The 14,434-nt window shown below is 44.0% G+C and overlaps 1 protein-coding gene across 1 annotated transcript; it reads left to right on the forward strand.

Moving 5' to 3' along the window:
• Nucleotides 1-838: 838 nt before the first annotated feature.
• Nucleotides 839-14,434, forward strand: ACTA2 (actin alpha 2, smooth muscle). The gene is made up of 8 exons (XM_081245876.1): nucleotides 839-1,012; nucleotides 2,403-2,531; nucleotides 5,550-5,660; nucleotides 7,676-7,760; nucleotides 8,138-8,299; nucleotides 9,983-10,174; nucleotides 11,339-11,520; nucleotides 14,146-14,434. The coding sequence occupies exons 1-8, from the start codon at nucleotides 884-886 to the stop codon at nucleotides 14,287-14,289; spliced, it is 1,134 nt and encodes a 377-aa protein (XP_081102002.1). The 5' UTR covers nucleotides 839-883; the 3' UTR covers nucleotides 14,290-14,434.

Here is a 14,434-nt window from a genome sequence, read left to right on the forward strand (position 1 = left end):
AACATCATGGTAAATATGGTTAATCTTTTTCTAGTGCATAAAAATACATTTTTAATGGGATCATACAATGTTACTTTCTCTAACCTAGTATTACATAAGAATATACCTGTAACTTATCCTTTTATTTATCTTTTTTAATGGCAACAAAGCATTCTACTGCATGATGTCTAAAGTTTTGGATTCACCTTGGCCTGTTGGACTTACAGGGTAGCAGTGGTTTTTATTAATGGAATAACTGTGGTCCCTACAATTTAAAGCACCTTCTTAGAAAGTTTTGATTGGTTCTAATGTTTTTCCAAGGGTAAAATTTAAAGTCCTCAGGATCCAAAAGAGAATTTTCTTTTAAACATTTTACATTAAATGTCGCAATATTTCCAAATTTTCACATGCTGCCCATTCCTCAAAATCTACATTTTTGAAAAAAATTTGAAGTTATAACATATCTAGAAAAATGTGAAGATGGTTGGATACAGACAGCAAATTCCAGATACTTCTTTAACAAATGACTTGTCCCTGTGAATATCTGATCTCATGGTCTGATATTCCATATGTGCTCTGCAGTAGTTCATTCATTCACTTACTTAGTCAGTCTTTAAAGTGCCTGTGAGCACATGTGACGTGCCAGCCACGGTGCTAGAGACCTGTTGTATGAACGTGGAAATCAGAGTTTTAGTTATAAAAAGTTTCAGTGTAATGAAAATACTTTGAGATAAATGCTGTGTTAGATAAGAATCAGCAGAGGGCGCTCTAGGAGTACACAGGAGGGGTCTCAACCCAGCCTGGAAGGTGGGAGTGGTCAGGTTAAGTGCCATGACTGTTGGATAACAGCGGGGTGGCTTCCTCCCTGTTCCCTGCAGGACCCTGTGTCGTAGCTCCAGCCAAGATGTGTGAAGAAGAGGACAGCACCGCCCTGGTGTGTGACAATGGCTCTGGGCTCTGTAAGGCTGGCTTTGCTGGGGACGATGCTCCCAGGGCTGTTTTCCCGTCCATTGTGGGACGTCCCAGACATCAGGTGAGGAAAATTTTCTCTGGAACAGAGAGAAACAAAGCTATAGATTTGGTCCCTCTATGTCTCTGGTACCCGCTATGGGTATTCATAGATTGTCTGTTGCTCTCTGCCCGGGAATTATGTAACCATGTTAAAAATGTACCTCTGATGATTGACGTCTAGAAATAAGTGCCAATTTAATACACAATGTTGATAGATTATCTATTGGGTGTCTATCAGATACAAAGACTGACTCTTTTTCATAAATCCTTTTTGTCTAAATGTAATCATTGTCATCAGCATCAGAAATATTTATGAGTTTATGGGTTATCTGATGTATTCCATAGCTACTCTTTGGAAAGAAACTAAAATAAAAGCCCAGGTCACTCACTCTCACAGAACCTAATGTTAGATGAAAATCAGCATTGTTACCAAATGTAATTTTACGTCTGTTAGCTGTCAACAAAATACATGTGGACAGCCACATGGTAATTTTACATAGCATTATGTAGAAACAAAATGTTGATGGCAGCCACGGGGTAAAAACTGAGAGTTTCATCTCAGAAATTCTCCTTCACAGCAGAAATGTATTTTGCACATTGAGCCTATCTGATTGATATGTAAGCTTTCAATTTGGCATAGAGTCACAAGAACAAATAATAGAAGCCTCTCCCCATGAATGAACTCTGTCCCTTTGTTGAACTTTTGGGATGGAGATATTTTGCATAAATCAATACTTATGGAACTATAATAGCCACGACTGTTTTACAATTTTAATTTTAAGTCACTCCAGTGCAATTTTAAATTTTAGTAATGAGAATTCTCTCTTTTTTAAAGCTTCACCTTAATGATTAAAAAATACATCCCACTACTTTAGGCAGATGTCAGTGTTGATAGGTATGAATTTATCTATGAGAAATCAAGCACAGAGTGATCATTTGTAGAAATAATGTTTTTGCTTATAACGGTTAGATATACTCTTGGGTAGGTGACAACTTCAAAAGTACAGTTTAAAGGATTAAAAGAGGCAAAATGCCATGTAACTAATATGTAAAAATTTACATATCCATTCAACAAATAATGACTGAGTGCCGAATATGTGCCAAGCAATTTGTCATATTGCGAACAAGACAGATACAATCTTTGCCCTACGAGAGCTCATCAAGTGATGTAGAAGATAAATGACACAAAGTTGCCTTACCCTCAGGGTTCTCTGCTATTTGAGATAACTATTCAGGCCTGTTTCCAATCAACTAAGGCTGTTTCTTAAGAACTTAGTGACAGTAGGATTCAACATATCATTGTTGGTACCGAAGGAACTTTGATTGCAATGATTTAACCCTTTGTGTTCGGACTGTAATCAGTTCACAAGTTCTGAGAGAGGCTGGCTCCTGACGTGTTGAAACTTTTTTAGGGGGTGATGGTGGGAATGGGACAAAAAGACAGCTACGTGGGTGATGAAGCACAAAGCAAAAGAGGAATCCTGACCCTGAAGTACCCGATAGAACACGGCATCATTACCAACTGGGACGACATGGAAAAGGTACCGGGAGATTCATGCATGATTCCTGGGGTTCCTGTTTCCAAACATCTTGCTACTGCTGGGGAAAAGAACTGGCTCACTTTGCCCAATTGTACTTTTACTTGTTGATATTCCTTCTAGATTATTACTAACTGGAAAAAAAAATCCTGAACTGTTTCTTTAAATTAAAAAAAAAAGCAAATCCTTTGCCTAACAGGGGTTATAAACCAATTAGAGTGAGCTAGCTCTGCAGATGAGAACAGTAGTCCTTAGACAATGGTGGGGATTAATAGTCTATTGCTCAGTCCACTGGCTTGCCCTCCGAGGACAAGCATTATATGAGTAGCAGCCAGGAGAACAAAGGGTTGCCTTCACCCACCCATTCTTGAAAGTTTTTCATTAACTCACCCTGAACATTAAAAATATATATATATATTTATTTGTTTTCACTATAGAAAACTATACATTCATACATTCCTGAATGTTCCTCAACATATTGAAGCCCAAGCGCATGACAAAAATTTTTAAATAAATATTTTTCAAAGTATCTCCCTGTGTTGCATTAAGTGAAGTCTTTATCTCCCAGACCCATATAGAAGAGCTAATGGGGAGAAGAGTTAAATCCTAGGATTTTGATGTTTGTTATTAGGCATTATGGAAACACAAGTGATCAGAGAAAAAGCAGAAGAAATAATGAGAAAGTGACTTAAATTTTTTAAATGCAGCAAATATATTAGAACCAGAACATCTGGACTTTTATATATCTGTCAGCTCCATACACACACACACACACACTCTCTCTCTCTCTCTCTCTCTCTCTCTCTCCCTCCCACTAGTGTAAAAGAAAATAGTGTTGCTAGGATTTATCAGTAATAATGCTGAAACTTCTGCTTCTCTACAAAAATTGTGTTTCATTAGGTTTACTGAGTCTAAGATTCTGGATTTGGTTAAGACTGCAGTTTTCACTGTGAAGAAGATATTAATAGTAGGAAAATACTCTTTTAAGAGTTTCTCCATGGAGCTGGCAGCGTCTCAGAGGAATGCACTTGGAGAAAGATCCTTGGAACAAATAAAGCATTCCATAATTTTTAAAATTTAAATTCAAAGGGTCTTCGAGAGAGAGAGAGAGAGAAGAATAAGAGAGAGAGAGAGGGATTGGTTGGTTTTTAGATGATGCTTCAGAGTATCCATAGTATATAATACGATTGGTAGAATTTCTTTTCTTCACTTCTTTTTTTTTGTGATTTCTTGAACACTGTGTTGCTTTTACTCCAACAAAGGAATAGAACTTTCAGGAGTCTCATTTCCTTTCTAGAAACAACAAATTCAAAACCAAAGTAACTGCAATAAGATAAAGACTCTTTAAAATCGATCTAGCTTTTATTAATGTATGAGCTTTCACTAGCAGTTCTTGTTTTATTTTGTTTTAATTCTGAATGAATTTAATATTTCTGGTGCTAGTGGAGAATTTTCAGTCTTTTAAAAATAACTAGTTAACTGAAACTTTTTCACAATGGTTTGTTCTTTATCGCATCCAGGGATTAAAGAGGATGCTCACAGGGAACTCTACTTAATATTCTGTAATAACCTACATGGGAAAAGAATCTGAAAAAGTATGGATATATGTATATGTATAACTGAATCACCTTGCTGTACACCTGAAACTAACACAACATTGTAAAACAACTATACTCCAATATAAAATAAAAATTAAATTAACAAAAGAAACAGCTCAGGGCTTTCCTGGTGGCGCAGTGGTTGAGAGTCCACCTGCCGATGCAGGGGACACGGGTTCGTGCCCCGGTCCAGGAAGATCCCACATGCCGTGGAGCGGCTGGGCCCATGAGCCATGGCCGCTGGGACTGCGCGTCCGGACCCTGTGCTCCACAACGGGAGAGGCCACAACAGTGAGAGGCCCACGTACTGCAAAAAACAAAACAAACAAACAAACAAAAAACAAAAAAAACCCCACAAAGAAACAGCTCAAAAATAAAGAGGATGCTCAACCATGAAGCAAACACAAGTATGTACAAAGTGCATCACACGGACATGCTAGAAATAGACACTGGCTTTTTTTGGAAACACCTGAAGGCCAAATGTCTGCCCAAGAACGAAAGGTCCAGAGTGTGCTGACCAAGGCAGGCTTCTCTCAGCCCTGGGGAGCAAAGAAGGGAATGGAGGGGAGGAAAATTCCCCTCAAAGATTAAAAGGGGCAATTAGGCAATTAGGTCAGCTTCATTCATCCTTTCATATATTCATTCATTTGTCCTTTTACTTGCTACTCTAAGTCATTTGCCCATGAATATTAACTACAGTGCAAATAGGGGGTAAAGAAGATATAGTTGAATAATAGTAACATTTACTCTGGGCTAGGCACTGGGCTAAATAGCAACTCTAGGGTTCCCTGACTTAAGTCTCACAAAGACATACAAATTATTATTTATTTATTTATTTATTTATTTTTGCGGTACGCGGGCCTCTCACTGCTGTGGCCTCTCCTGTTGCGGAGCACAGGCTCTGGACACGCAGGCTCAGCGGCCATGGCGCACGGGCCTAGCCACTCCGCGGCATGTGGGATCTTCCCGGACCGGGGCACGAACCTGTGTCCCCTGCATCGGCAGGCGGACTCTCAACCACTGCGCCACCAGGGAAGCCCACAAATTATTTTTATATTACCCATGGACAGATTGTGGCTGAGAAGGGTTAAAATTTGCCTAAGCTCACATAACCAAGAAGTGGTTAAGCCAGGATTTGAACCCAGGTTTGATGCCAGAGCCTGTACCCTTAACCACTACTCCATCTTGCCTCATAGTCCGGGGTTTGCATTTTTGCTCATTCACCTACTAGCTGTGAACCCTCAGTAAGTTATTTACAGTCCTTGAGTTTCAGTCTCTGCATCTGTAAAAATGGGGACACATAATGAGTACTTCTAGCATTTTATTTGGACCCGGTTTCATTAGCCCATTCTGATCCCTTTTTGAGGACTGCAGTGTCCCTACAGCGTCACATCATTGTGCTTTTCCTTGGTCCCCCTGCTAGATCTGGCACCACTCTTTCTACAATGAGCTTCGCGTTGCCCCTGAAGAACATCCAACCCTGCTCACCGAGGCACCCCTGAACCCCAAAGCCAACCGGGAGAAAATGACCCAGGTAAATATGCACTCCAGGGCCCAGCACTTTGGTGTCTGGGGAAAGTCCTGTGTTAAAGGGGCTGTGCAGGACAGCAGCGAGAAGGCCCATCCAACAGTCCAGTCACAGGCTGATAACTTTCCAGGATTCCAAAGGCCAGGAGCATCCTGATGGCACTGACATCCTTACTGCAGGAATGGCCCCTTGATTCCAAGAGCAACAGGAAAATTCCAAGAATTAAGTGAAAATGTGACATGTTTAGGTTAAAACCTTCTAAGGAGAAGTCATTTCAAAGTGCAGGATAACATAAAATGGGGAATTTTGGTTCTGGAGTCCGACAGATCCCGGTTTGAAAACTCGATCTGTCACTTAATCAGCTATGTGACTTTAAAGAATCCACTTAATTTCTCAGAGCCTCAGTTTCCTTGTCCATATGTTGTGAATAATATTAGTACTATTATTTTTCAAAGGATTGATGTGAAGATTAATGAGGTAAATGCTAAATGTGTTTCATGGTACCTGGTCTGATAACCTTCAACAAATAGTTATTATTGTTATTATTGTCACTTGTCTGAAGCTCAAAGGTTTTGGATCAGGAGACTATCCATTCCACCAGCCAGACAAGATTTCCAGTTTGGATGAGCTGCTAAATAAATACGCCTAGTGTCAATTTCATGCTTGCTATGGTTAGGCACTGGGCTAAGCATTTTATATGCATTGTCTCTTTAAATCTTAACAATGTAAAGCAGGAGCTATTCGTATGCTGATAATATAAATGAAGAAATCGAGGCTCAAGTACATTAGGTGATTGTCCCAAGGTCACACAGCTAAAAGTGGCAGAGTTTGGACTTGGCCCATGATCTTTTGACCTCAGAGAATAATAAATGTAAATACTGCAGGGTCTTTTTCTCGGAAGAGTTCTAGGTGCTACACCAACACACTAGCAGCTGTTCTCTACAGGGGAACATCTGTGTGCCTGGGAAGTGCTCATGTAGCAAGAGATGTTGTTTCTTATGGGGGCTATTTTTCCTGTGAATGGTAAAATATTTAGTTGGGAATTATGGCCGTCTAGCAAATGATGCTAGATATTCACTCTGGTGAATAGACCAGGGAGGGTTTTGCAGATGGAGAAATGGTGGTCTGTGGGCATCTCCGTGGGCACAGATTTCTAATGCTTGACCGGGAGGGACTCTGGTTCTAATCGTGTCCCTAGACTGCATGAGCTGCCACATTGACATTCATACTTGGTTCTCTGTTACCAGCAGGAGGTTCTTTTCTTCCAGGAATCAGGGCTCCTTCACTGCAGCCAGAGTGGCATCAGATTCTAGGGCTGGCATTGACCCAGCAACTACATAAAAAAGTGGAACAGATTAAATGAACCTCAGAGCACAGAACAGGGCTCATTTCAACCAGTCTGAGCTTCAGGTTTAAAGGGTCTCTTTCGGGAATTCCCTGGCGGTCCAGTGGTTAGGACTCTTGAGCTTTCATCACTGCAGAGGGCCTGGGTTCAATCCCTGGTCAGGGAACTAAGATCTGCAAGCCGCGCAGCCAAAAAAAGGGCTCTTTCATACACCAGAGAAGTATAGATGCTGTCTTTTGTTTCTTCTGGCTTTGATAACAGTATTAAGTCCTGGACTGTTCACAGTGGAGGACCCTGAGAACGCTTCTCATCCAAACTCCTCCTCCATTTGTAATCAAGAGACCTGGAATGAAGTCCACGTTATTCAGCTGTTAGTTTGGTGAATTCTCCCAGGTCATGTTCAAGTCAGGGCCAGGGCCAGAAGCTAGAGCCTCCTTATACCTGGCTGGTCATATATCCCCCTCTCCATGCCATCAGGCCTCTGGTATAATGGTTTCTTCATTTACACCTTCATTTCTCCTTGACTAGTAATCAAGGCTTCCCTGGCCCTCCTTTACCTTAGTTTCCTCTACCCAGAACGACGTGGGCCCCCTGCATTCCTCAACAAGATGCTGTCTTGTGCATTCTTGGTAAGACTGGCAGCATCACTAACTCAGCTCTTTGAATTGCTTTGCAGATCATGTTTGAGACTTTCAATGTCCCAGCCATGTATGTGGCTATTCAGGCAGTGCTGTCCCTCTACGCCTCTGGACGTACAACTGGTAGGTGGTTGGGAGGGGGTGAGAGCCTCAGCTGAATACACCATCAGTTACAGGATTTAATGGTTCATAAACATGCGGGTTGTGATGGATTGGGGTTTAGTTCAAATTGACAGGGTTAATTCCAGCCCTCAGAGGTCTTCTTCTCACCTTTAAAATTAAGCCCTTTAACTTGTATTTCCAGGAGGACTTCTCCTATTGTTTCCCTCTTCCTGTTCTTTTCTTTTTTTTCTTCTTTAACCAGCCCTGCCCCCACTTCTCCTATCAAATGCCTTCCTTCCTTTCAAATAAGAGGCTTAGAAATTCCCCTTCTACTAGACCAGAAAGTGATCACATACCAGCTGCCCTGGTGACTTTTATTGTGTACAACTGTCCCCCAGGCATTGTGCTGGACTCTGGAGACGGTGTTACCCACAATGTGCCCATCTATGAGGGCTATGCCCTGCCCCACGCCATCATGCGTCTGGACCTGGCTGGCCGAGATCTCACCGACTACCTCATGAAGATCCTGACGGAGCGAGGCTATTCCTTCGTGACCACAGGTGAGGCCTGCGGGAGATAAAGGGAGGGGGTGTAAGGGCGGGGTGTTCTTTGTGGACTTGGTGATTATCCAAGGAAACAATGGGAGGCAGCCTTGCAGGTATCAAGGCCTGATTCTAATGCCCAGGGCAAAGCAATGCATATTTTGCTATGTGAAATTGCCAAACAATTACACTATTTCTTCAAGAAGAACAGTGATAACCATCTGGTATTATGAGCTCGTCAGAGTTGCACTATTTGAACATTTTTTAATCCCTTGCATTCACACATAGAGACTGAAGGTGGTATGGTGTGGTGATGGGCAGTCTTTCGAGACATCTCAGTAGGACTTGGGTCCCAATTCTGCTACTCACTAGCTGTGTGACCTCGGACTAGATGCCCAAGTTCACTAAGCCATAGCCTCTTCATCTGTAAAATGGGAGTAATCATAGACCCTTTCTCACAGGATGCTGTGAGTAGAAAATGAGATCATGCACACCGAATTCCTGGCCCTGAGGAAGCACGCAGCACTTGTTCGTGACTATAAATATCAACCCGCAGGCAGCGACACATTTGTCTTCAGACTATAAACTGGTGTTCCGCTGCCCAGAGGCAGAGACTACACTAGAGATGTCGGGACGTCCTCAGTGCCCTTGACCCTGGCTGCCCGCCCTCCCTTGGCCTGTTTGGTCTTGTCCAAATGGTTAGGTTTCTGGACATCCCTGAGGCTTATTCTGGACTCCAAGTTTGAGCCCTGAAGATGTTAAAATCTCCTTTTGGAGTAGGCAGTTGAGTGAATTCTGTTCCTTCTCTACTCCCTATGAAGAATTCCAAGATGCTTCCAGAAGGTTCCCGGTGCCCAGATGGAACCAATAGCTTAGAACTTCAGAGGGCAGGAGTCTGAAAGCGGTCTGCCTGCCCACTTCTTCCATGCACCACTGGGGCCTTCTTAATTGGGACTTGTCCTGAGCCAGAGCCTGCCTCTTTCTGGAAGGTGATGAATTTTCCAAGGGTTTGAGCTAGAACCTACCTGGCCCAGATGACATGGGTCTCTGGAGCTTTTTGAAACTGTAGGGGCCTCTAAGGGGCGGCTTCGGCACGTGTCGTCCTGGTCAACTGAAAATCCAATATAACAAACTGTTATAAAGCACTTATAATGGAGATTCATTAGTTAATCGTGCAAAAAAGTTAATGTACAAAGGATTTCCTGCTCTTTGCCTGTTTCTAGCCAGCTCATTTTCATCCTGTCCTGAACTTTCCAGACAATATTTGCTAAGAACCTTCTGTGTGAGGCACTCTGCTGGGAACAGAAGTGGTTCTGTAGTGGACTTATAATTTAATTGCCCTGATGGATTTGGGGGTGCAGAATGTAATGTCAAACTTATATACTTTGTGGATGGAGCCTGTATTGTAGGAGAGCCTGCAGTAGGGCAGGTGGATTTTTTTTATTTTTATTTTTTTTGCGGTACGCGGGCCTCTCACTGCTGTGGCCTCTCCTGTTGCGGAGCACAGGCTCCGGACGCGCAGGCTCAGCGGCCATGGCTCACGGGCCCAGCCGCTCCGCGGCATGTGGGATCTTCCCGGACCGGGGCACAAACCCATGTCCCCTGCATCGGCAGGCAGACTCTCAACCACTCGCCACCAGGGAGGCCCGGGCAGGTGGATTTTTACCGCCTGTGCAAACCTTGTTTGTATCTCGCTGACAGCTGAGCGTGAGATTGTCCGGGACATCAAGGAGAAACTGTGCTATGTAGCCCTGGACTTTGAAAACGAGATGGCCACTGCTGCGTCCTCCTCCTCCCTCGAGAAGAGCTACGAGCTGCCTGACGGGCAGGTGATCACCATCGGGAACGAGCGGTTCCGCTGCCCAGAGACCCTGTTCCAGCCCTCGTTCATCGGTAGGCAGCACGCCCTGGCCCTGCTTCTGGGGGGACCACCCTCTCCACCTGCACCCAGCCGACCCTCAGCCCCCAGCACCCTTCTGCGTGTGGGGACATGTGACAGGGGCCACAAAACCAAGTGCATTTCTAAACCAGGTCAAAGGAAAGAAGGTCACATTTTTAAGAGTTAAGGAGGCCAGAAAAGGAGTTTTCTTTTTAAGAAAACATTGTCTATGTTGTAGTCAAGCCCAAAGCATTCTTGCTGTGTGGTTTACAGTGAAAGAATCAGATACTCTCTGTGCTTAGGACACAGTGGAGCCACCGGATGGATGGATGGGAAGGATAGGTTCAATGCTGAGTCTGGGAATAATAGGGGGAGAGAAAAGTGGAAATGCCCAATCTTACATTAGCACTGACCTTGGGAGACGGGTTAGCATAGTTGTTTACAGAGGGCAGGCTCTGGGAGGGGTGAGCCTGGGTTTGAGTCTTAATTCTCTATTCATGACCTTGGATGCTGAAGTCTCAGGGTCCACATCTGTAAAATGAGGATTATCATAGTACCTATTTCATAGGCTGGCTGTGAGGATTACACGAGCTGTGGGGGGGGCACTTAGCCCAGGACTTGGCCAAAATGAGCATTCAATGCTTATTAGATATTGGCTGTAAGTAATCACTAAGCATTATTAGTATTACATCACAAAACTGCAAAGATTGAAGAAAAGCGAGTCTTTGTCCAAATAAAATGAAGCTTTTTTTTTTTTTGGATGATTCAGCATCATAAAGCTTTGAGGAGTAAGAACAAGGCAGCAGCCAAAGAGAGACTTGGGAAAGTTCTGAGCAACAGCTGCAACATTGGCTCAGCATGGAACCTTCTGCTGGCAATGTGAAGACTTTGCTTCTTATTTGAATCATTTATAGTAGTGAGTCTATTAAAAATCAGGGATATGATGTTGTAGCCTCCCACCCTCCCATAGATGCTGAGGAAGGGCTTCCTCCCTAGACAAGAGGTAGGAGGACAAGGGGCATTCGAGGACCTTTCGGTCCTGAGATGGCTGGTTCCCAGAGCATCATGCCTGCCTAACTTTGGTCCAGTGTAAGATCATCCAGTTGCTCGCATTGTCTTCCACGTCAACCTGGCCTTTATTCACCACTCAAGGACCATGGCCTGTGTCTCTTTTCCAGGGATGGAGTCTGCTGGCATCCATGAAACCACCTACAACAGCATCATGAAATGCGATATTGACATCAGGAAGGACCTCTATGCTAACAACGTCCTGTCCGGGGGCACCACCATGTACCCTGGCATTGCCGACCGCATGCAGAAGGAGATCACGGCCCTGGCGCCCAGCACCATGAAGATCAAGGTACAGTTCGGTGACGGACCCATGTATGCTGCTGGCAATGCCAGCCCTACAACCAGAGGTGAAGGACTCTTCAGAGGCTACATCTTGGTCACATGCACTCATGGGTTTTAGAGCTAGGCAGTGGTTAAAAGTCCACAAGTCCCATACTATAAATGATATAGGTCAGTTCAGTTCATAAAGAAGTTGAATTATCTTGTACAAAATTTAATCTGTACTTATCCTTGTCAATCATCTACTTTCAGCAGCTGCAGTGAAGGTCAATAGAGCCCCCCATGTGTCCATATCTCACTAAAATACACATTTTGTTGTTTTTCCCCATCACAAAAATAGTGCATGTCATGTATAGAGTGTTACAAATATTACAGATGAACCAGACTTATTTCTGAAGAGGTGTAACCCTGTAGATTCAATAGTGTATACTGTTCTTCCAGTACTAAATGTGACTCCACCTCAGTGGCCAGGAATTAGAATTTTATCTTCATCTCTCTGTCTGACATACCCTTTGATACAAGTGCTCAAAAGTGCAGCATGGCCCCAGGATGACCAAGCTCAATGCTTGAGCCATCAGAACCCCTACACTGTGTGAGTTTTGAGTCACAGTCAAAGAAACTCAGATTAAAAGGCCATCATTCTTTGGAGGCAAACTTACATGTGGCTGATGACTTCTCAGAGGCTGTTATCACTCTGAAATCAGGAGGCCAGGCTGGGACCTTCTGATCCACGCCCCAGGGAGCAGGAGAAGGGGCCCTCTGGGGGCAGTTCACACACACGAGAGGTATTCAGACAAGTTCTCTGTGATTTGCACTCTTTTTTTTTTTTTTTTTTTTTTTGCGGTACGCGGACCTCTCACTGCTGTGGCCTCTCCTGTTGCGGAGCACAGGCTCCGGACACACAGGCTCAGCGGCCATGGCTCATGGGCCCAGCCTCTCCACGGCATGTGGGATCCTCCCGGACCAGGACATGAACCCGTGTCCCCTACATCGGCAGGCGGAGTCTCAACCGCTGCACCACCAGGGAAGCCCCTTGCACTCCTTTTTTGAAAGGGTCTGCAGCTAACCTAACAGGGAGGGCTAGACTGAAGCATGCTGTCTCTCCACATTAGAGGTTCAGAATTCTGCGGGTTAAGAGGAGAGAGACTGTTTTCTGAGGATTTGTGATTCTTGGATGCCCCTCCGATTGGCACTTACCTCCTCATCTTCCCACCTTGGAGGGAGGGACATGAAACCAGCTGCTCGGGTTGCTGACAAAGCCAACCTAGGTTGGGGGTATATGACAGACACCCAGCTAGAGTTAGGTAGTTTCTAGTTCTTCAAACTTGGAGTGTTGAATAGAAATGAATGTAGAACTTTGAGCTCCAGTGTGATGAGAGCAAACCATTAAAAACCTGGCACAGTAAGATGGTGACCTTAGGGGAAACTGACACTGAATGGGGGTGGGGGGTGGTCTATAGGAACTCTCTGTACTGTCTTTACCACTTTTCTATAAAACTAAAATTATACGAAAATGAAAAGTTATTTCTAAAACAAAACAAAAAAATACCTGGGAGAGGTCCAGGTTTGCATACTGGGTCTGATAGGTACCAACCGGTGTGATCAAGGTCAATTACTTAAACCTCTCTCAGTCTCTGTTTCCTCATTTGGAATATGGGAGTAATTCAGTACTTACTCTTCAAAGTGGTTATAAGGATTAAATGAGATAGTACATGTAAAATGCTTAGCACAGTGCTCGGCACATGGTAAGTGCTCGGTAAATATCAGCTACTTGTATTGCAAATAAATGTTCAACCAGAGCTCAAGGCATAAACAGAAATTAAACCCTTTCACCACCGTTTCAGAAATACCTTATCTGTTGGCCCAAGTGTCCATATTTATTTCTACCCAAGTATCCAAGTCTGATGTGGAATTTGGAATTACTCAACTATAGCTATTTGTAGAGTTGCTGTAGGGAGACATACCCTCGGCCTGATTCACTGCTCTCTGAGCCTAAACCATCCATTGATTTAAGAAACGTCAACATGTCCTTACATGCCAGGCCTATGCAGTGGGTAGGGCCAGCCAATGCAGCCTAACCCAGACCTATCCCAGGGGAATGTTCATCCCAGTGGGGGATGCTTGGGCGCCTCTGTGTTAAACAGTGCATCTCAGTGTACTTAATCAGGTCTATAGTAAGTTCCTGTGTGGTAAGTTCTGGCACAATCAAAACTTCTCCTCGAAGTTGCTGGTGTTTATGTCCACAGAGCATATGTGTCATGTTGAGTTCTGAAGAACAGCTTATGGAAGTCAGGAACATTGTCAGGCCTTAAATGGAGGCCATGCAGGATTTGGGGCCAACTTTCAGTTTGCCCAATAGTAGACTGAATGCAGCAGGTGTGTCATAGATGCTTTGGAATAGACTGTGTAAAAGGAAGCTGGGAAACCAAATGTGCTCATTGAAGAATCTCTAAATCCACAACTTATTCACACCCCATGGGTTAGGGTTCAGGTTCGGGTTCAGCATCTAACAGCCAAGATTGTCCCTGTTGTCCATGAAGCTTCAGCAGGGGTCACCAAATTCGGACCATGCTGGAATGCCCAGGCCCCGTTTTCTAGTGCATTAATGGCCTTTCTTCCTCATCCTGACCAACAGATCATTGCCCCTCCCGAGCGCAAATACTCTGTCTGGATTGGCGGTTCCATCCTGGCCTCTCTGTCCACCTTCCAGCAGATGTGGATCAGCAAACAGGAGTACGACGAGGCCGGGCCATCCATCGTCCACCGCAAATGCTTCTAGAACACTTCCCTGCTCTCTGTCTCTAGCACACACTGTGAATGTTTTGTGGAATAATGCCTTCTATTCTTTTCCAAATCATTCCTAGCCAAAGCTCTGACTTGGTACCTATGTGTTTTTTAATAAATCTTAAATATGTTACCTGTAA

The sequence above is a fragment of the Mesoplodon bidens genome, assembly GCF_964165515.1.
Source record: "Mesoplodon bidens genome assembly, chromosome: 1".
Taxonomy (NCBI): Eukaryota; Metazoa; Chordata; class Mammalia; order Artiodactyla; family Ziphiidae; genus Mesoplodon; species Mesoplodon bidens.